Genomic DNA, 20597 nt, shown 5'->3' with positions numbered 1-20597 from the left:
TCCCCTGCAGGCCGCAACGCCCCCCCTGCTCCGTACCTGTCCTCCGCGCCCCCCTCCCCCCCCGCCTCCCCCGGCCTCCCCTCCTGCTGTTTTAGCTTTGTGTTGCCAGAAGCGCTTCCAAACGCCCGCGGGGAGCAATGCGGTTCAACCCCGTCGCGCCTTCAGCCTCCCCTCGTGCGGGGGTGGGGGGGGCACGGTGGTGCTCCCCTGGTTGCAAGCGACTTCTGAATCACATTGCAGATCCCGTGCTCTGGTGTGCTGTTGCCTTACGCTTGTCTGTAAGTCGCTTCTCCCGTAACAAGTAGCCCGCTCTAGTAGTCGTTAGTTGTCCTAATTTGCATAACTTAGCTTTTAGAAATGAAGACTGCCGTACGGTAGCATGTCGCTGGAGCCGTGTAGGCACCTAACTGTGCAAAAATGCCGTTCCCACGTAACTGCTCTCCTTTTGAGAAAAGAAAAACACAAAGTTATGGCAGGGTTACTCTTCACTTTTAAAGTCAGCTGTTCCTACAGTGCTTCCTGGAGAATAAGCTAAGGGTATGTGATAAGTTGTCCAGTCCTTTTTTCGCATTCTCCCTGCTCCCTTGGAAGAGGCATGGCAAGTTCTGTGACTGCTGTAGGTCATTTGACGGTTGTGGGAATGTAGATAAAAGAATAATTATGAGATATTTAGCTAAGATGCTGGCTTAAGAATTGTTTTTTAAAAAGTTTATTGACCTTTCCTTTTTGTAGCATTTGACATTTGGGCTTGGGCAAGTTATCAGCTCAGCGTAAGGGTAGGAAGTCTTGCTATTGCTTATGCTGAAGGAGGGGCAGTATTTGGATGGAATTCAATTCTGCTTTTTACCTGTAGCACATCATGTCTCTCCTTTTAAAGAAAGTGGTTATGTGAAAAGTGTTGCTGTAACACGAGAAGGGTTGTCATTTCCTATTGTTGCTAATACTGGCTTTGATTCTGCTGTATTTTTTAACATACAGTTAAAAAGAGATCTTGAGACCTGCTTTACTTCTTTGTAGCTTTTTTTTTCTTTTTTAATGCTTAACACTTTTACTTATTTCCCCTTAGACTGTTCTTAACTGTTAATTGAGTTGAATTACAGTCTGTCTTTTCCTTAGGTGGACGAAGTTCCTGATGGAGCAGTAAAGCCTCCTACGAATAAAATGCCTATTTTCTTTTTTGGCACCCATGAGACGTAAGTTCTTTACATTTAGGGGTCATTTGTTTTTTCATTGTAGAATGCTGTGACAAGAAGTTAACAGCTTGTCTGAATGTAGTGTATTTTAAACTATAGTATTCAGTAGCAGACCAAATTCCTAAATTAATCTCTTTTGACAAGACATGCTTCTCTAACATTTGCTTAATCTATTCAAGGGAATGGTAGACCATAACCATACCATGTACACTTTCCTTGTCAGAAATTTAAAAAAAAAAAAATCCTACCCACAGTGGTATTATCATGTTACTTTATAGTGTGGCTGGTTGTCCTAGTGTAGATTTCTAAGACTTCAAATTCATTTGTTGTCTGATTTGTTTTGGTTTTGTTTGTTTTAAAAAAGAACCAAAACCTATAATGGTGTGGGTTTAGTTCTGCTGTTTTTCTTAATAAAATGGCAAATGGTATGTAAGCAGGTCAGGGATAGATGTTGTATATGCAAGTACTCTGTTTCTTGCATTTTGTGGAAGGGCCTTGCTTTTTTTTTTCATCTTACTGAATATCTATTGAAATTGCTTTAATCTGGTACTTTGCATCTATCCCTTAGTAAGCCATGCTAAGACAAGATACATTGCCTGTTGAATTAAAGTGTAAGCATCCTCTACTCTCTGACATTACTTGTTAGGTTTGTTTTTTTTTTTTAATAAGTGATTTCCCTGTGAAAAAGATTTCTATATGCTTGGCTCACAAACCTATGCATTTTTTTAACTGCTCTCATCTTTCAATGGCTCAGGTTTTTTTAGTGTGGGTTTTTCTGTGTGCATGTAGTTTTATGGGTAAAGAGGGGTTGCTGGAATTCAATTCAAGGCTGCGAGGTTTGAATCTTCTGTGTTTTTTTTTAATAATTCTAAACAATGCAACAGATTACCTTTTTTCTTAATTTTTTTTCCCCAGCTGAATTTTTTTGGCAGCTGAAAGCACAATATTGCTTTGATCCTGTCCTTGGTAATCTGTGTGTCTAGATCATACTGGTGTTTTGTGCAGTTGTAAATCAGTTCAGGGACACAGACTGAACATAAGGGAGACAGAAACAACTCTTTATCTAAAGCTTTAAAAATTCTTTTGCAAATTTTGAGAAGCATCATGTCCAATTTTAAATTTAGCTTCAGCTACTAAGACATGCATGGGTTTGGAAGTTTTCCCTTTTTTTTTTTTTGTAGTTTACGTGGGTAAATTTGAAATGTCTATTCCTCACTCTTTGACATTATTACAAAATAAAGTTATATGGCAGGCTGGTTATTGTTAGGCTGTAGTTTCAGGGTTGGTACATTTCAGAGATCCATACAATGTAAGAGAAACTTCTTGTCTCTGTTTTGTACACATTGCAAAGTACAGGATGTTCCATGACCCAGCTGTCTCATGGCATTTGACCTTTAATCATGTCACTTACCTTGTGCTCCTTAGAGTGGTGACAGGTGAAACTCCCATGCTTCTTGATACTACTTAGTGTTGCTTACAGCAAATACCTGTAAGTAACAATAGCAAGGAGCAAATCAGGTAAAAAAGGAGAATGCTGTTCCATGGCATGTAATTTTGTTTAGATTCATAGCTGTAAATAGCAACTTAGTGATCCATCAGGAATTAGGTAAAGCTAACAATCTTCTGTACTTTTTCATGGGAATTCAAATAAATGCGGTAAACTTGTCCTCTGCTGCAGTTCTCACAGTTAAGAGTTACACACCTGTGCCAAGTTAGATGCTATGTATCTTCAGCATGTTAGTAGTCTGTATATATACATACATATGTAAGTAGTGGCAACTCTGAAAATCCAGATAGTGAGTTTAATCATGCTAAAAAGTCGTTCTGTGTAAAGGATGACCTTTTCTAGCTGTGTGGACAGTTACAGTAGGAAAAGAGGAGCTATGGGGAAAAAGGAAAACAAGACTGGCTTGGGAGTAATTCTTACTTGACTTTTAGGACTAATGTTCAGTTTTGCAGATTACTATAACAAGTATAAACTTGTACTCTGATTGTTCTTGTTGTTTTTCTCTAAGTTTTGTCAAAATGCAACTAAATGTGTTGGCTGCCTCTGGGCAGTGAACAGATATGTGCTTCTTAAAATATGCTTTAGGAATTTGGTTGAGGTTTGCTTTGTTTATTTCCACACTGTCTTAATGCAGCAAGAGTAACCTTTCCTAAAAGAGAGTAATAAAGTGGATACTATTTTAATAAAAGTTTTATTTGTATCTGTTGTGCCAGTAAATCACATCAGTGCAAATACTGGTTGGTTGCAGACCAACAGAAGGTCACACTGAACTCTAGTTTCTGGACCTTATATATTAGGGTAATCTCCTTTACTCAGTTTTCATGTTCCTTTTTCTTTTTGATACATGGGGATTGATTTAACTACAGCAACCCAGTAAGCTACGTGACCTTTTCATAGTAGCTGGTTTCTGGTGTTCTTTCAAAGCCTGAGCAATATGGGTAGAGGCTTATCGACCTTGGAAAAATGTTTTCCTTCAGGAGATAGGGAAGAAGGAAGGCAATGTTCCCTGTTTTTGCCTCTCCTGGTCCCTGTCTCCTTCCCTCTCTTTTTGGTCTGGTTAAGTAGGCTTTGCAGGTGCATGTTTCCCACACTGGCTGAATCCTCTCTAACCATCTCTTGCAAAGAGGTGGGTGATCTGCAGTCTAATCTGTCACAGTGGCTCACTTAATACTTTGGACACATAGGTGTGTGTGTTTTGCTGCTGGAGTGGGAAACGCTTACGCTTTCTAGATGATATGGTTGGTGGTTTTTTTGTTAGTAGCATGTTAGTCTCATGTAGCTCTTTTTTAAAGATGATGAAGAAAATAGGAGAGTGGAGCTTAGAAGTATCTATTAACTTTTCCATGAGCCATTACAAAGTAAGTATCTGCAATTTTTCAAATAGTTGACTCTAACATATATACAATGAGACAAAGCTGTGTCTAGGCACAGAGAGAAAATCAGAATGTACCACCAAAGTGTTGTCTTTTTCTGTTAGCAGCATATGGGTTGCTACAGTGAAATCCTAACTTGAAAGGTCATGAACATAGAGCCGTTGTTGATGTTGTTCAGCATAAACCAGAATATTGGTTCTCAGTAATACGTTACCTTGTTTTTCCGAGTCTAACTTAAACAAGCTAGTAGTGTGGATACTGCGACTTTGACATATGAGAAAAGCTACTAGGCTAAAAGCTTTAGTTACACAGCTTACAGTAAGGGTAGTGCTACGCAGGAGTGTTGTTTGTTTGTCTGACAAAGATACACAGGCAGTGTTGAGACCTCTACTACAAGAGCAGCTTAAATAAAAATATTTTTAAAGTTTACTTCATCAAGAAAAGGGTTGGGGGTGAAACTTAAAATAAGGAACTACTTAGATTTTTTTATTGGTTAAGTTTGGTAGATCAAGTTAAGAGGTCTGTTGTCACATGCTGAAAAATACTGAATTAATGCTGAATTACATAGCATTCTTACAAAGATGTGGGCAGTCAGTGTATTAAAGTGTTGCTTTTTTGTGTCCAATACACTAAAAATTATTCTTAAGTTTTTTATTTTACGTGGATTATTTTTAATTTAGTAACTTTGAAAGATTTTTCTTTGTTAGCTTGGAGTCATGTCTTCTCCTTTAAATTGTTCTCTTGCCTTACATTGTCCGGATTCAAGGATTCTTTATTTTTAATGTTAAGCCTGATTTTCTTCTAAGGAAGCAGTTGCTCTTCTTGTTTTGTTTGCAAGCTACTCAGTTTTTAATTGCTCTGGTTCACAGTAGTCTGTTTTCCTATCAGCTGCAATCTTAAGATGCAACATTGACTGTTTCTTGCCTAGACGCTCAACACCCTGGGAGGGAGGGGGTCCATATGTGTGGTGGTAGTAATGGAAAACTTGGGCTCTTGAAGGCAAAAGTTGAGAAAACTAAAGATGCATGTGTAGCAGAATAAGTTGTTGCAGTAGTAATGAATTTAATCTCTTAATAACATTTGGTGCTCACTTCTTTGGAAAGACTGTAACCATTTAAAATGTGAAATTTTGTTCTTTTTGTTCTTTCTCTCCTTAAGGGCGTTTTTGGGACCAAAGGACATATTCCCTTACTCTGAAAATAAAGATAAATATGGCAAGCCAAATAAAAGAAAGGGTTTTAATGAAGGGTTGTGGGAAATTGACAACAATCCCAAAGTGAAGTTCTCTCAGCAGCAGGTAAGTTATGCTATACTGTTGGGGAAAAAAAAAAAGGCACTGAGTGTTTCCTTGCTGCAGGGTAACGAATTACTGTTGTTGTTCAACCATGGGTTAGACTAATTTATTTTTTAATTTTTTATTTTTAATTAATCTGTAGTATTAATAGCATAAAAGAGATGGGGTGTTTAACTGGGGATATCTGTTTATTATAGGAAGATCACGAGGGATCATGTTGACAGTTTCAGAGCACAAGGCTAAAAGTTTAACACTTGTTACAGTACCCATCAAGTTTTACTTACAGCTATATATATACTTATTTATTTATACTTATAACTATATATATATTCCTAAGATATTTATCTTTGGAACTGTACAACTGTCCTTGAAACATGGTAGTTTTTTGGAATCTCAGGCACTTGACTTCTTTCTGTCCTCTAAACCCAAGTGGTTTTCTCCACAAGTATCCTTGTAAGATTTCAGTACATGTTTTCTTAGCATACAGTATTTTCCTTCTAGCAGTTGGAAGCAATGTGATGCTTGCCTTTTGGCCCCAAACTGCCATGTGACTTGCTTGATTCAATTTTTGTCCGTCAGTAGTTCCTAGTTTCTTGCCCTCTTGGTACATCTTCCAAGCTTGAACTGGAGCTATGCAGTGCTACCCTTAAAAAGACTCAAATTTAATCTGAAGACAAATTGTTTCTCTCATTTTGTCTTTGCCTACCTGCTCTCATCATTCTATAGTCTCTTGGTTTTGCTGCGTACACTGGACCCTTTCACATACTAGGCCTTCTAGGCAATGCTGCAGTAATAATAAAAAGAATTGGTATACTTTGGTATTATTTGCTGCTCTTACACAACAAGCCAGATTGCCATGTTGGCACCAGTTAATCCCTGCTTCATAAGATATCCCAAGTTACTATGTTTCTAGTTTGAAGGAGAACATGGGTAAAGAGTTAAGGAGTCTCTGAAGTAGAGTCAAGAGATAAGATTATGTACTCCAGATGTACACTTTTTCTGCCCTGGGATATGGAAAGATGCTAATCTCATCACAGTGGGAAGGACTGTATTAATAAGGGGCAGAGTCTTTCTGCTACTGTAAAATATGAGTTGGTATACCTTCTAGCCATTTTCTTTGGGACAGTTTAGGAGAGATGCTTTGTGGATGGCTGAGGCAGTTGTGAACTGTAACTGAGTTGTATGTTACCAGTCATTCTAACAAGGTGAAAGTCTCGGTGTAACAGTCAACAGTAATAAGCTTGTCTAATATTTTGTATCACAGCAGGAATCAGTAACTTCAATTAAGCAGTGCTCTGGGTTGCTTTTGTAGCACCTCAGACAGTGCTAAATACATTTCCAATTGCAAATATGCAAAACATGCTGCGAAGAAATACATACAGACTGTTTTCTTAGTCTAGCAGCTTTTCTGTGGGGTAGTCCTTTCCACCTTTTGAATTCCATTCAGATACTTCACTTCAGCTTTGGTGATAGGTCTTTCAGCGGGGTCTTTCTGTGAACTGGTCAGGTTCTGCCTAGAGCCATTGGGTTGTTCTTTGCCATTTTTTCCTTGCTATTTCTTTATTTAAAAAAAAAAAAAAAAGTTTTTCTTTCCACAGGTCACTTTAAATCTGTTCCTATGAGTGAGCCTTAAAATTACTGGAAGAACAAACTTCTCTTAGTAGGGCTATTTTAACTGGAGTACTGTGTTCAGTTCTGGGCTACTCAGTACAAGAAAGACATGGACATACTGGAGATAGAGTCCCACAAAGGGCTACAAAGATGATGGACTGGAGTACCTCTGCTGTGAGGAAAGGCTGAGCACGCTGTGACTGTTCAGCCCCGGGAGTCTCAGGGATGATCTCATCAATGTATACAAATACCTGAAGCAAGGGTGCAAGGAGATGGAGCCAGGCTCTTTTAGGTGGTGCCCAGTGACAGGACCAGAGGCAATGAGCACACACTGGAACACAGGAGGTTCTCTCTGAACATTAGGAAGCATTTTTTTTACTGTGAGGGTGAACAAGCACTGGCACAGGTTGCCTGGGGCAGCTGTGGAGTCTCCATCCTTGGAGATACTCAAAAGCTGTCTGGCTCTGGGTGGCTGTGCTTGGGCAGGGGGGTTGGACCAGACTGAATTACAGAATGAATGAAGTAATGCAGCGGACTTGCACAAATTTTCTTCTGAATTTTCACCTTAACTTTAGAAAGCCTTTCTTTTGATACCCTTCTCTTTCTATCCTGTGTTATGCATTGTTAAAAGCAAGTTTTATCTGGAGCAAATCAAGCCCTTAGGATTTAGCCAGCTCTTGGTTTTACTTGCGGGCAGTTCTCGTTGGTGCTAAAGTAGCAGATCTGCAAACAGCTGAGTAGATTTGACATTCTGTAAAATAAATCAGGATGTAAAACAGCCAGTAAGGGTCTGCTTCAGAGATAGCTTCTTTGAGCGTCCTTGATGATGTCAGGTCAGTCAGTCATGGATCTTCCATGTTTTTTCACAAAGTACTACCTACTGGGTTTAATTCTTAGAACTGAAATATTATGTCACTGTTCCACCAAAGATTGTAGATAAGATGGAGGAACATTGCACTTTTCCAAGGCTAAGAAAATTGCAGTGTGATATTTGGATTTTGTTTTGGTTTTACTTGTTTCAGCTTATATGCTGAAATGAGCTCTATTTCTTCAGTACTTTGCAGGATAGCATACAGTTCACAGTGGTGAGACCTCTGAGGTACCTTATCTCAGGTTCTTGAGTTCCCTTGGCATTTGATTATGTTGCAGATTTCCTGTTCATTGGGATGTTGCCTTAGCATCCTATTCTCAAAGCTGGAGAAACAAGTGCATACGGTTTCTCCCTCCTAGTAGTAAGGGAAGGATGCTTATCTGCTCGATAACAGCCTCTGTGGCTGTCTTAATTAACAGCTAAGGGTTTTTGGAGGGGTAGGGCTTCTGAATATTTTACTTGGAGAAGGAAAGGAAGTTTAAGATGCTTGTTATAGATATTTAGACAATTTTATTGGGAGTTTATGTGAAAGTTTGTACCTGTTTTAAGGGCAGCAGAGTGGTTGAAATTGGCTTCTGAGGCCCCAGCTTCCCATCTTTGCCAATGAGGGGTATGGTACAGGCAACAAAACGCTCATGTCAGGGGATTTGGCACAATTAGCCAATTGACATAAGCTTTTTGTTACTGATTCTGGTAATGAGAAACAAAGACAAACAGAGAAACATGCCTCCGCTCCCCTCCGGCCACCTCTGCTGCTCCCTCGCTGGTCTCCAGTCCCTTCACTGCACATCAAAGTCAGTACCTTGGGTGAGGCAGCAGTGGTGCTGCAGGAGACTAAGACTGGTGTGTAGTGGTTACTTTGCTTTTGCTTTTCCTTGTTTCTTGCCCAGTGGCTCAGGCAGGGTCTTCTCTGTGGGCTGCAGTCCCCTCAGAGCTCTCCCTTCTGTCCCCTCTCTGCCCCTGCTCGGGCAACTCCTGTGGGCGGGAGCCTGGCTTGGGTGACTCCTCATGTACTTCCTTCCTGACATCCCTCCTGCCCTGGCATCTCTTTTGCTTTGGTGTCCCTTGTGGGCATCTTGTCTATTGGGATCCCCCTTCTGCAGCATCTCTCCAGCCCTTCTTGGGCAGCTGCTCTTCTCCTCAGTGACTCTCTTTCCCATGGTTGTGTTGGCAGAGGTGCCATCTGCTCTCTGGTGGGTGCTGTTTGGTGTGGGTGGGTGGGTGAGTTTGCCCATTGCCAAGCCAGCTGGGACTTGTTGTGAGGCTCAGGGCAGTCCCAGACCAGGTTCTACACAGGTTGCTGGCAGCTGCCGACAATATTGGCCAGCTGTTTTCCCTGGTGCAGTGTGTGAGAGACGATCAGTGTAGGCAGGGAGTCATCTCGACAGTGAAGACAAGTAGTTGGTTATGAAGACTGAGAGGAAAGGTAACACAAGTATACTGACAAGTGAAGACACTTTTTCCAACAGTAAAGTATAGATAGTGTATTACGGCCTACGAAAATGTTGCAGTATCCGGTACACCTTGGTGAATGGACAAATTTTTTAGCTGAGGTCTTAGAAATGAATTAATGTATCTTAAGATATTCCTTGATCTCAATATTTGACCTACATACAATTCTTTGATTTAAAAAAATACTCATAGAGTTAAGTGACACACAGTTACTGGACAGTAGCAGGGAAGACAGTTTAGTTGTCAGAGCCTAAATATTCAGGGTGAGTAGATAATTCTGTGCTTGGCCACACAGCAGGTAAGGTCAGAGGGGAGTGGGTAATCACATGGAGATGTTGGTAAAATCGAGCTTTTATTCTGCATACAAGATTAATACCATAGTGACAGACTTGTCAGCTATTCATATACAGGGATTCACTTGCAATTTATTTTCTTTTTTTTATCTCCTTTTACTGGGCATATTTTGTCTTGGTACGTCCTTCTGAGAGCCACATTTTCTGTTTAACTGCCAGAACTGGCTGGAATGTTCTGAAAGCAGTATTTATACTTTGCAGATGCTGCTTGTAACTGCTAGTAAGGGAGGTGGAGGGCAGAAGGGAGCTTGTGGCTTCGGCTTAAATCCAAAACCACTTCCTCGATGGGAGAAAAATTAAAGAGTCAGGGGGGTTCTGCCAGCTTTGTTTGAAGGAGCTAATAATTAAGAGTGAGAATGCTATCCACAATGTAATGGAATAAAAAAGTAGTTTTGGCTTTACTTTCTCTATTTCTGTGGTTTTTAACTTTAATTCTTTAGCCTGTATTATTCTCTCTTTTCTTTTTGTCATCTTTTCAGGAAGAGGTAGTTGGCTGACTTAGGACTGATAGCTCATTTGAAAATGCACTTCTTGGCAGTAGTGTCACAAGTTGTATTTGACCAAAACCAACTTTTTTTTTTTAAATTATACATAAGAAAAACCTTACATTGCAGTATTTTTAGTGTGAAAACAAGTTGTTGCAGCATTAGAGCTTGAAAGTTTGATAATGAAAATGCAATTTAAACTGAAAAGTGTGGAAACTAATGAAATAAGATATATTTTCATATTCTTGTAGTTCTAATAAGGTGTTCCTTAGCATGATACTTTCTTCAGTAATGTACAGGTGGCAGAACAGCTCTCAGTATTATTACTCTGTAGTTCAGGAGGGGATTTAGATCTCATTTTTGGTGGTTTTATATTGAAGTCCCATCCAGCCGTTAACACTCCTATCAAAGAAACTGTTCAAGAAAGCAGTCAGGAGCCTGCTGAGGGGAGTGAAGAAAAAGCAGGAGCCAAAAGAAGAAAGTCTTCTGTCCCAAAAGTAAGTGACTGAATTTGTGTTTTGTTCTACCAGAAATGTTTTTAAGTCAAAACTGTATTGCCAAGTTTTTACTTAAGTACTTTACTGTTATAACTGCCTGGCCTTTGTTTCTTTTCAGATGTACATATAGTAATATTTTTGTTCTTCTGTATTCCTTTTAAGGTGCTGTACGTGTTTTTGAAAATTTATTTCTTTACTGGTCTGTATTTCTAAATCATAATACACTTAAACTAAATTCATACAGTACTTCCTAGGCAGGAGAAGGTGGAAATGATCACCAAGGTTTAGCTTTAAGTTTCCCTTTCTGTTTTTGGAAACTTTTTAATATCATAGGCAGGTATGACTCTCTTTCAATTATGTTAGTTTTTGTTAAAAAGCCTAACAGAGCATTAGCTTTTGTCTGGGCTGAAAGGGCTCTTCAGTGTATTTGTCTGAACAGATTATAATAATCAGTCTGAATTAGGCTGTACTCCTAAGGGACTAATTAGGATATAAATGGATATAAAGCATTTCATAGCTGTATCAATTGAACTCTGAGTCAGGAAAGTATCTGAGTAATCAGTATAGCGTAGTTTCTATGGACAGAGTTTAGTTTATTTGCTTTGTAAACGTGGGCATACCTTAGAATTGTTCTGAAACAAGATTGTGTTCTCTTTAAATATATTATATTCACACTAAGAAAATGCGTTTCTGTCTGAAACATCTCTGTTTCAGCTTACTGGTGCTGTACATACCTCGTACTGTAAGAGGTGAACCTTCCTAGCTTACTGTACAGTTAGTGATACTAGTGTAGCACCTTGCTTTGAACTTTCTCAGTCCTTGGATGTTTTGGGTTTTGTTCATGTGGGGTTATTTTTCATACAGCGTGGAAGAGATGTTGTGTGTCATCTCAGGTTTTTATAAGGATAATAGAATCCTAAGATGACAAAAATTGTGATGCAGGTGGGATTGATCCATTTATGGTATCTCATTTATTTCTAACTCATTTCTGGAAATTACTACTCTACAGGGTGAGCAGTGCCCTTAAATTAAGTGTCAAACTATTTTGAATAGACTTGTCTTAATTCTGACTGTTTTGCTTTTCATTATTTGCCAAGAATTAATGTAGGTTTTCTGTAGGTCTGGCTGGCTGTCCTTTAGTATTGATTCACAGTTGCAACTGAAGAATTTACAATGTGTCAAATACATTGTGGATGTTCCTTATGTGGGATTAGTGTTTAGTAGCTGTAATAGCTTGTTTTTTCAAGAGGGAAAAAAGAACTTTGATTGGAGGGGGGTTGGGGAGAAATTAGTGTACTGGTAGTACACTGATAGATAATGTTGAGAGTTGTTTTGATGAGTTGGAGACTGCAGAGTTATTGATGGGTTATTCCTCCCAACTTCTTACTGCTTAGAGTGTTCCTTAATTTAGTACTTCCACATGTCAAAGGTCAGTGTGATTTGGATTCTATCAGCTATACTTTAGAAGCACTCTTCCAATACGTAATTTCCTGGTAGTATTAGTAAACCAGTGCTGTTCTTCCTTCTTGCCCATGCACACTGCTGATAAAAGCATTTGTTCCTCAGCATTTGCTACTGCAAGGGGAAAACTTCTTTTAAACTGGACTGGTTCATCAGTTTACTTCACTGAATTTATGCAGCAAGCAGCATGTGCTAGTGGGGACAGCAATGACTTAAGCTTCATGTTTCTCCTGAAAAGTGCATTCAGGCTGTCCTGAGCTGGCGCTGTAAAAGAGAAACAAGACCCAAGAGCCATTTATACACAAAGATGGAATGGAAGATCCTGAATGGGTCCTTTTACGTAGATTTCTGTAATTAGACTTGATCAGTTAATCAGTTTAAGGCAAAATATGGACCAAATTTACTCCTTTTCTTTTGATACTAATATAGCTATAACATTCTTTTAACCAGTCATGGTACTCTGGTTTTCCTGTGGTTTTAGTGTACCACTGATTCGTCTGTCTTAAAGTAAAAAGACTCAGTGATATTACGCCTTCAAGTGATTAGGAATATTGCATGATAGCCTTGTGCCTGAGTTGCTTTGTTCAATGTTGAAATTTTAAGAACTGTAGCTAAAAGGGAATTTCACAAAAGGTGCCTGCAAGTGGGACAAGGCAATAGCATTAAAGTTGAGAGAATTAACTGAAGATCTAAAAAACATGCACATACATAAGCTGGAAGGAAATGTTGATTATTTTCATGTAGATTATTAAAACTATTAATTTTTCAAGTCTTAACTGCTCATCGAAAACAAAACTAGTATTTTAAGGTTTAAAAAAACCCCAACAAAATGGGAAAAAAGGCATAGATTAGATGACCCCAATTATCACTAATTACTATCTCACACATGATAAAACAACTTGTTTGTGGTGTGTTTACTACATTAATTCTTTGTTTAGTAGAAGGATACTTTTTGCTAAGTGACTTGGATATCCATCTGCATGTAATAGATAAACAGTCATCCAAATGAATCTTGAATGTTGGCATGAATACTTAGAAATAATCATGTAATGGTGATATCATGAAAAAGTGTAGTTATGTTACCATGAACACAAAGTGGAATTTAAGTTTCACCATAGTACATTACTGTATTCTGACCTGTTCTGACAACTGTCTGCAACCGTGTACTGGAGAAAGTGGTCCTGCCTTAAGCTTTTAATGTGTACATAAGAAAGGAGTGTATCTACAGACTTAAATATTTAAAGTGAAAAGCAGCCTGATGGTTATTAGCATGTGCTCTTTTCATTATGAAATACTTTTTAATGCATTTTCTTTTACTCTGTTGACTCCCTTTGCAGTTATCCCCTAAAGGGGATAATAGCTCAACTGCAGAAACTGAAACAGAAGAAAAGGAGATGGATACTTCAAAGGAAGATGATCTACCTTCTGAAAGTAAAGAAGTATGTGAAAGCTTTTTCTGTGTACCAAAGAATATCTTAATGTTATCATGACTGACATAAATCTGAGTGCTAAGAAGCTACAGTTATTACTGCTGTGACAGTCTCAGGAACTGTTTAATTATGTAAAACTCCCTATGTGTTCACTCATGTTTATACCTCTCATTTGAAGCTTTCGTCAGAGAGGAAACTTTTAGTCTGGCTTGTCTATTAAGTTCAATTAAAACAGGTGGAACAGTGTAGTTTTTATCACTCTGTATTGCAAATGTACTTTTTTGAAGGATTAGATGAGAGTTCAGACAGACTAAAACATGAGTACATACCTTTATTTAAAACAGAATATTATTTACTACTTGTTTTATTTCTTATCTTTCAGAAAGAAAAATCCTGATTATCAGATAACCAGGATTTTAATAATTTAAAAGCAGGAGGTGTCTTCGTGGCTTCAGTTGTGGAAAAAACTTAGAATAATTTAAAATGTATCTTTGTTTTATTAAGAGTCTTAGCACCATTTTTAATCTTCACAGGATGTGGTGAAAAGAAATGATGCTTCTATTGCTAAAGTTGCTAGAAGAGGAAGAAAAAGGAAGGTAACAATATGTTTAATTCACCTTACTGGAATTCGTGGATGTGATTAGCCTGGATATTATTTTCTGGAATGTCAGATTATGTGTAAATTTAAGTGCTTGATGCCTTCCTCCCCCCTTTCAAATGGCTGAAAGATTTGTAGGAATGAAAGTTTTCTCAGAGGGTGTTTTACAAATCTTAATTCTGTGTGAACTTAATGTAGAGTAGGGAGTTCCCATCTTTTCCCAAACAGTCCATTGCAAGTAAGTAAAACTAAGATATAAACTGTTGCTAGACCACTAATAAAATAGTCTGTTTTGAAGCTCTGAAAAATTTCTTTTAACATCTTCATCACACTGAAGTAACACCTGAAATGCACCCCCTTTTTCATGAGGTTCCGATTTTGTGGTCTCTTCAACCTGGAAAAAATTGGAGTTACTTTGAAAGAGGTGGTTCCAGCTGCTTGCTCAGCATGCTGCAGCCTTAATGTTCATGTGGTCACACAGCAAGCAAGATCAGGGCACTGACCCAACTGAAAACTAGATTAAAGTGGGGCAAAGTTTAATTTTAATTTGGCTTTTAACATTAGTGCTGACAGCAGGGATGGGATGAGTGTGAAATAACTGTGAGCTTAGTACAGTCATCACAGGTCAGTAGCATGCTGAGTATCATTTGCTTCACTAAAAAGAAAGATATGTGTTTGGATGCTCTTACAAAAATGACTTGAATATTTAAAAAATACAATTTAAAGAATACCTTATTTAAAAAAAAAAGTAAATTTTATAAAAACCTAAAATAAAATTCAAAGAAAGCTTTTACTCTGAAATGGCAAGAAGTTGGAAGAGTGTCTGTGACTATGCATACGTGTGACTTCAGCTTGTAAATGGGAGAGAAGCCTCACAGATCACACACACACACCCCACACACACTTTTGTTTGGCGTGTGCTGCATGTGGCAAGGGGTTTAACCAGAAATTTCTGTTAGTACAGGCCATTGCTGAACAGAAAAACGTAGTATTTCAAGGGATGTGGTCTGTGCTTGTGGGTCAGAAAAGAGGGTTGGCTATGCAGTTACATGACTTTGAATACATTTCTTATTTGCTTTACCTGGGATTGTAAAAAAAGCATTCTAGCAGGTGTTTTTTTGTCCTCATTTAAACAGTCTTTCTGCAGGCTGATGGAAAGCAGAATTAATACAAGAGATCCACCTCTACTCTGTTCTAGATTTAAGTTTGTCTCTGTTCCTTAAAATTGTCTTGTATTATAGGTGCCCACAAAGAAAATAAGATAAATATGTAATTGCCTATAACTTTCTGTTGCTGCTAGCTGATGCTCCTGCATCCAGGACACTAAATTCTGTTAATATTTTTCCACTTGGCATTTTTCTCAATTCTTTTTGTCTGTATGTATGGATATGGAATGTTTCTGCAGGGAGATACATATCCTTTCATCAGGATCTTCTTTCGTCATAAGTTCTGTCTATCTTTACAACCCGCTCCCCTAAAACAACTATGTCAATGAAGGTCACTATGTCCCGTTAGTGCAGTTCAACAAACAATTTTTCATTGTGAATAATTGGCTGTAGAGCTAGAAGCAGGTGTCTTTCTGAATAGCTCCATCTACTGGCTTGATAGTGTGATGCAGCTAGGGGAGATGATGGCATCTAAAAGAAGAGTAGGAGAAATATGAACTTACCTGCTTAAAACTGGGTTTTGGCATGCTGTTGTGGGGATCTTAAAAATACTTACAAATAATCTTTTTCCTTTGTTCTGCCACAATAGTTTATTGTTCTGAAGATGAATGGGCTGGTTGGAATTACATGAAACATTACTATATCAGGGAGTGATGATATGGAGAGGATTAAATTAGTGATATTTAAATAGAATCTGTTCATAAATTTGGAAACTTTTTCATGTGTAGAAGGAATAGCATAATGATGCATTTCTAGAAGTTTAAAACTGTTGTTTGAGAAAGTAATTGGGATATTGGTGCCTTCTACATTTTTAGTTGAACTTCATTCTTTAAATTAGGCTGAAAAACAAGCTGAAGCTGAGGAAGCAGCAGCAGTGGCAACAGCAGCAGTGGCAGTGGCAGCAGTGGCGACAGCAGCTGCAGCTCCTGTGCCAGTGTCTCCAAAAGTGAGCCCCAAAAGAGGAAGACCAGCAGGTAACTTCAAAAGAAAGATTTAATTTCTCTCACCACAGGAATATCTTAGTAGAGTTAGTCAGGGAGCTGTCTCCTTCCCCTAAAGTACTACCTCTGTAGTATTTCTCATGCTAAAAGCAGTCTTTACTAATAAATTGTAATGAGAAAACACGTCATCTCAAACTTATGAATTTAGGATATGAATGGATTTAAATTGTTAGCATTAATGCTCAGTCCTCTAAATAAGACTTGTTGTTTTGAGGTACAACAACCTTGAGAAAAGCCTTCTTCATAGAATGCTGCTGAACTACAGATATACAATAAAAGCTCTTTGTGCACAGTTGCTCCACAAAGGTTTATATTCATTAAAGATCTGAAAATACTTTACTTGTGTTAAAATATCCGTAACACACAAGGAAGAGAACTGGGGGGACACAGAGCCTGTAGGTGGAGCTCAGAGGACAATAAAAGAGGTTAGGAGAGACTTCTTTAAAAAGATGTTTAAGGCAGTCTGTGTAGGTAGACAACTGAAAAGAAGATACTGCTTTTTAAAAAATGTATAATGAGAACCATTTGGTGATAATTCTGCAGTGCTTGTTTCTTTCAAAGTAGCAATGATCTAATTCATTGGAATTTTTGTGGTACGTTCACAGATATTCTTGAATTGATCATTAACTACTACATTGCAGCAGTTAAGTACATTGTATGAGTATCTACTCTGGGAAACATAATCTATACTCACCTGTATCTGCTGACAATATGAAAATAACTTCTAGAAAGTGCAGCTGCAGTCAACTAGACTTAATTACTTTTGCCTTGGAAGCTGTGAGGAAATTTAAGTATTACTTCAGCTCCCCCCCACCCCATTTCAATACATGTACTAAATGTACATTTTTAATATTTGTATGTGTTTTTATCATTACAGTTTTTTTGTTTGTTTTTACTAAGTACTGTCCGTAAGAGCAGGAAAGGATCTGTAAGAGATGCTTTCACCTCCTGTATAAAATACCTTTTTATAAGATGTACTATGCAGCCTTTTCTAGTGTTGATATGATGCATGCATCTCTTCCTTAACAGTGCTCCATGCTAACACCAACAGGAGTTTCAACACTGGATATTAGGTTTCCTAACCACATGTTCACTGTGGTATTGGACAAGCATTTGAATGATATAAGTGCCAAGAAGCCAGATACCTTATTTGTCTTATTTCTAACAATATGGTGAACCTGAGGAAATGTGAAGTTTTGCTCTGTACTGTAGTGTGGTGGTAGAACTTCTTGACAGTCATTTGTTATCAGGAAAAGTGATGGAAGCCCCATGATACATCTAAAAATAATGGCAAACAGACGGTGTACATGTGGACAGTAAATTACTTCTTTCCATTCTCTTAATTTCAAACTTTCTCATTCTCTAATTTGAGACTTATTCATATTAGTTATGCAACATGTGAAACAAATCCTAACTACACAGAATGCAAACCCCACAAGAATCAGTAGTTGGAGCCTGTGGCTAAAAAAACACCAATCACCTAAAAAAAACTACCAACACTTCAATTTTTCAGAGATAAAGTTTGGTACTCACTTAACACTTGAATTCTGTATAATAATAAAGTTAGAGTATATATTTTCATTGAAGTGTAGCTTCTGTCTGTTGAGTGAGAATCTTTCCTCATAGACAAAGAGCATATGGTGGCTGTGGACTAACCTGTTTTTTCTGTATAAATACTAGCTTCTGAAGTAAAGGTTCCAAAACCAAGAGGGAGACCCAAGTTGGTGAAACCACCTTGCCTTTCAGAGAGTGACTTGTGAGTTGTTCTGTTTTGTTTCTTAATATAAAGCTTCTTCATTGTAAACTGTGTTGTTGCTTATGTTAAGACTTTGTAAGTCTGACAGGGTTTTGCCCCTTTAGTATATTCAGTATGAGTTACTGATTGCTTTGCTGTTGTTACTTACAGCTCAGGTAATTAATACATAGTAACTCAAGGTAGTACATTTCTGGAACAAGAGACAGAAGATCTTAACCTTCCTAACTTGTAAAATCTGTGCAGAATTCCATATGTAATTGTATGCTGATTGAAGAGGAAAAGATATTTGTTAAGAGAAAAGAAAAGATCATGCAAAACTAAAATACTGACTTTTTTTACATTTTTGTTTCAGAAATCTCTTCTGATGGAATTCCAACACTATTTGTTACCTACATTTTGTTTTTACCCTCTTCAGTTCTTGTGTCAAGTCCTTAGTGGTTTTAGTAAATGAAGGAAAAGTTGAGCATTTAGCACATGCACAGTTTCAGTATATGTACACTTTAAATAAGTATACTGTATAAAAGTAGTTTACACTGTAGGCAGCCTTGGTCCTGCAGACGCATACATATGTGGAGAACTTCTGAGCATTAACTTCTTGGTTTTGGATCTATGCACATTAGCTTCACTAGAGCCTCCATACTATTACTTATTTCTTTTTTTGCATAGGTAGTGGGCTATAATTTTGGAAAAAGAATGAGTATTTGTTGAAGAGTCATTAAATGAACTGAGAGTGAATTAACTTCATAATTTTTAACATTCTGTGGTTAAAAAAACCTAACTTCCTGAGTTAGAATAATGTGATGTTTTAAACTCACTGTAGATAATGGTTATGATGCCTAAGTACTGTTCATGTTTTAGTGTTAATGAGGAGGAGAAGGCAAAGAAAAAAGGACCAGAAGAAAAGCCCAAAAAGCAAGGCAAAAAAGATGAGGAAAGTCAGAAGGAAGAGGAGAAATCAAAGAAGGAATTTGACAAAAAGGAAGGAAAGAAAGAGGCTGAACCAAAAAGGAAAAATGCTGCGAAAGTGGGTTCTGCATCAGCTACTGATTCTGAAGATGATGGAGAACAAGAAGAAGGTGACAAGGTATAATTTTGCTTTCCTGATCTATTTATTATAGAGGAAAATAGTACCACTGAGGATCTTTCTTGAAGTTAATGCTAGCTCTTAGTAAAGCTTGGAGCCCTGTGGCTGGCTACTATATAAAGATTAAAAGTTGCAGAACTACATTTTGTCAAACAACTCTTTCAGGAACTTCTTTGCTATTTTCTAAGAAAAGCATCTTTTCTAAGACGCTTTTCTTTTTAAAGGATTTAAATGTAGTAGTTATTTATTTTGTCAAAAGGCTTTTCCCATGTATGTTCCTTGGAACACAGACTTTTTTTTTCTTGGGTGCATCTAAGAGAACATTTGGCTTGAAGTCAAGTTTCTGAAAGGTGTAAAGCTGTCCCTAGCCAATAATTTGGAAAATCTTCATTTTTCTGGTGCTTAGGATATTTGCCTTCTACTAGAAGAGGAAAAAGAGAGAAAGGACTAAAGAAATTCAGAACTTATCTACATGTTGAAGTCTTACCTTTATTTGCAGGGAAAGCCAGCTCTTGTGAGGTTGTTCCATGGAGCTCAGTTGCTTCAAAGATCTTTAGTGTAGGTAGGTTTACCTGTTTACAGAAACAATGATTTAATAGTCTTGCTTTTCTCTTTCCAATCCTAAAATCCCAAATAAAAGCAGAAGAAAAAAGGGGGAAGAAGCTTTCAGGCAGCTCATAGAAGAAGCATTGTAAGAGGCCAACATGAGAGAGAAGTAACAGAAAGAAAGCGTAAGCAAGAGGAACAGACAGAATCTGAATCGTGAGTATGTTTTAACATGTGGTGTGTCTGCAAGTTGTAGGAGCACTTTGAAACTAACAGGAGGAGACAGTATCTGAAAAAATCCCAAAATGGTTTGCACTGTGTTCAGTGTTCTCTCCCCCTACCTTTTTTGTTTGTTTGTTTATTTTTTAACTTCTTTTTAAGTGGAGAATAAAAAGCTCCTCTAAACCAATATGTTCTATTGTGGGAAGATGGGAAGAATTGAACCTAGAAATTAAGCGAAGTCAGTCAGTCTTTCAGTAACTTAGAATTTCTAGCAGAAGACAGCTGGTGGGTTGTATTTAGAAGTAGCCTAAGAATATCCATGTGAAAAGGGATTAGTGTGAAAAACTGCTCAGGACAGCCATGTATTTTTCTTTTAAGATTTGGATATATTAGATTGAGAGCTGGTAGGACCTATTAATCCATGGTTATGTATTTTTTTATCAGGTTGTGGAATGCCTAGGGTCACCTGGAATACATTTCCTTCTCTGCCTGGCAGCTAGAGTACACACTGTCAGACAGAACAAGGAAAAATTTAAGAACTATTCTACTATAGCACTGGAAAGCCAGTTGAGTGATACCATGAGCAGTCTGCATTTGGGAGATAAATGATCACAGATGAATCAAGCATAAGAACAGAGAGAGGATCCTGCCAGAAAGTGGGAATGGGGAGTTGGGGATGGAGAGGTGGGGACACAGG

The 20597-nt window shown here is 37.9% G+C and overlaps 1 protein-coding gene and 1 long non-coding RNA gene across 4 annotated transcripts in view; one reads left to right on the top strand and one right to left on the bottom strand.

Annotated features, from left to right (window-relative positions):
- Positions 1 to 20597, top strand: part of PSIP1 (PC4 and SRSF1 interacting protein 1) — a 35016-nt gene that overhangs the window by 893 nt on the left and 13526 nt on the right. For 2 of the 3 annotated variants that reach the window (XM_075019811.1, XM_075019810.1), the window contains exons 3-11: positions 1117 to 1193; positions 5232 to 5370; positions 10520 to 10636; positions 13435 to 13536; positions 14061 to 14123; positions 16130 to 16265; positions 17973 to 18048; positions 18907 to 19132; positions 19773 to 19894. In XM_075019811.1, the coding sequence (XP_074875912.1) occupies positions 1117 to 1193; positions 5232 to 5370; positions 10520 to 10636; positions 13435 to 13536; positions 14061 to 14123; positions 16130 to 16265; positions 17973 to 18048; positions 18907 to 19132; positions 19773 to 19894 (1058 nt within the window). The remainder of the gene's footprint in view (positions 1 to 1116; positions 1194 to 5231; positions 5371 to 10519; positions 10637 to 13434; positions 13537 to 14060; positions 14124 to 16129; positions 16266 to 17972; positions 18049 to 18906; positions 19133 to 19772; positions 19895 to 20597) is intronic. The other variant, XM_075019812.1, reaches the window with a different exon arrangement.
- Positions 10 to 19908, bottom strand: LOC142026628 (uncharacterized). Its single transcript, XR_012648871.1, has 3 exons — positions 19620 to 19908; positions 2605 to 2680; positions 10 to 442 (listed from the first exon to the last, which is right to left on the bottom strand). It is a non-coding gene; the product is annotated as an uncharacterized LOC142026628 (long non-coding RNA).

This window comes from Buteo buteo, chromosome Z (genome assembly GCF_964188355.1).
Source record: "Buteo buteo chromosome Z, bButBut1.hap1.1, whole genome shotgun sequence".
Classification (NCBI taxonomy): Eukaryota; Metazoa; Chordata; class Aves; order Accipitriformes; family Accipitridae; genus Buteo; species Buteo buteo.
The sequence above is the reverse complement of the archived record's forward strand: the minus strand, read 5'-3'. Positions and strand labels throughout refer to the sequence as shown.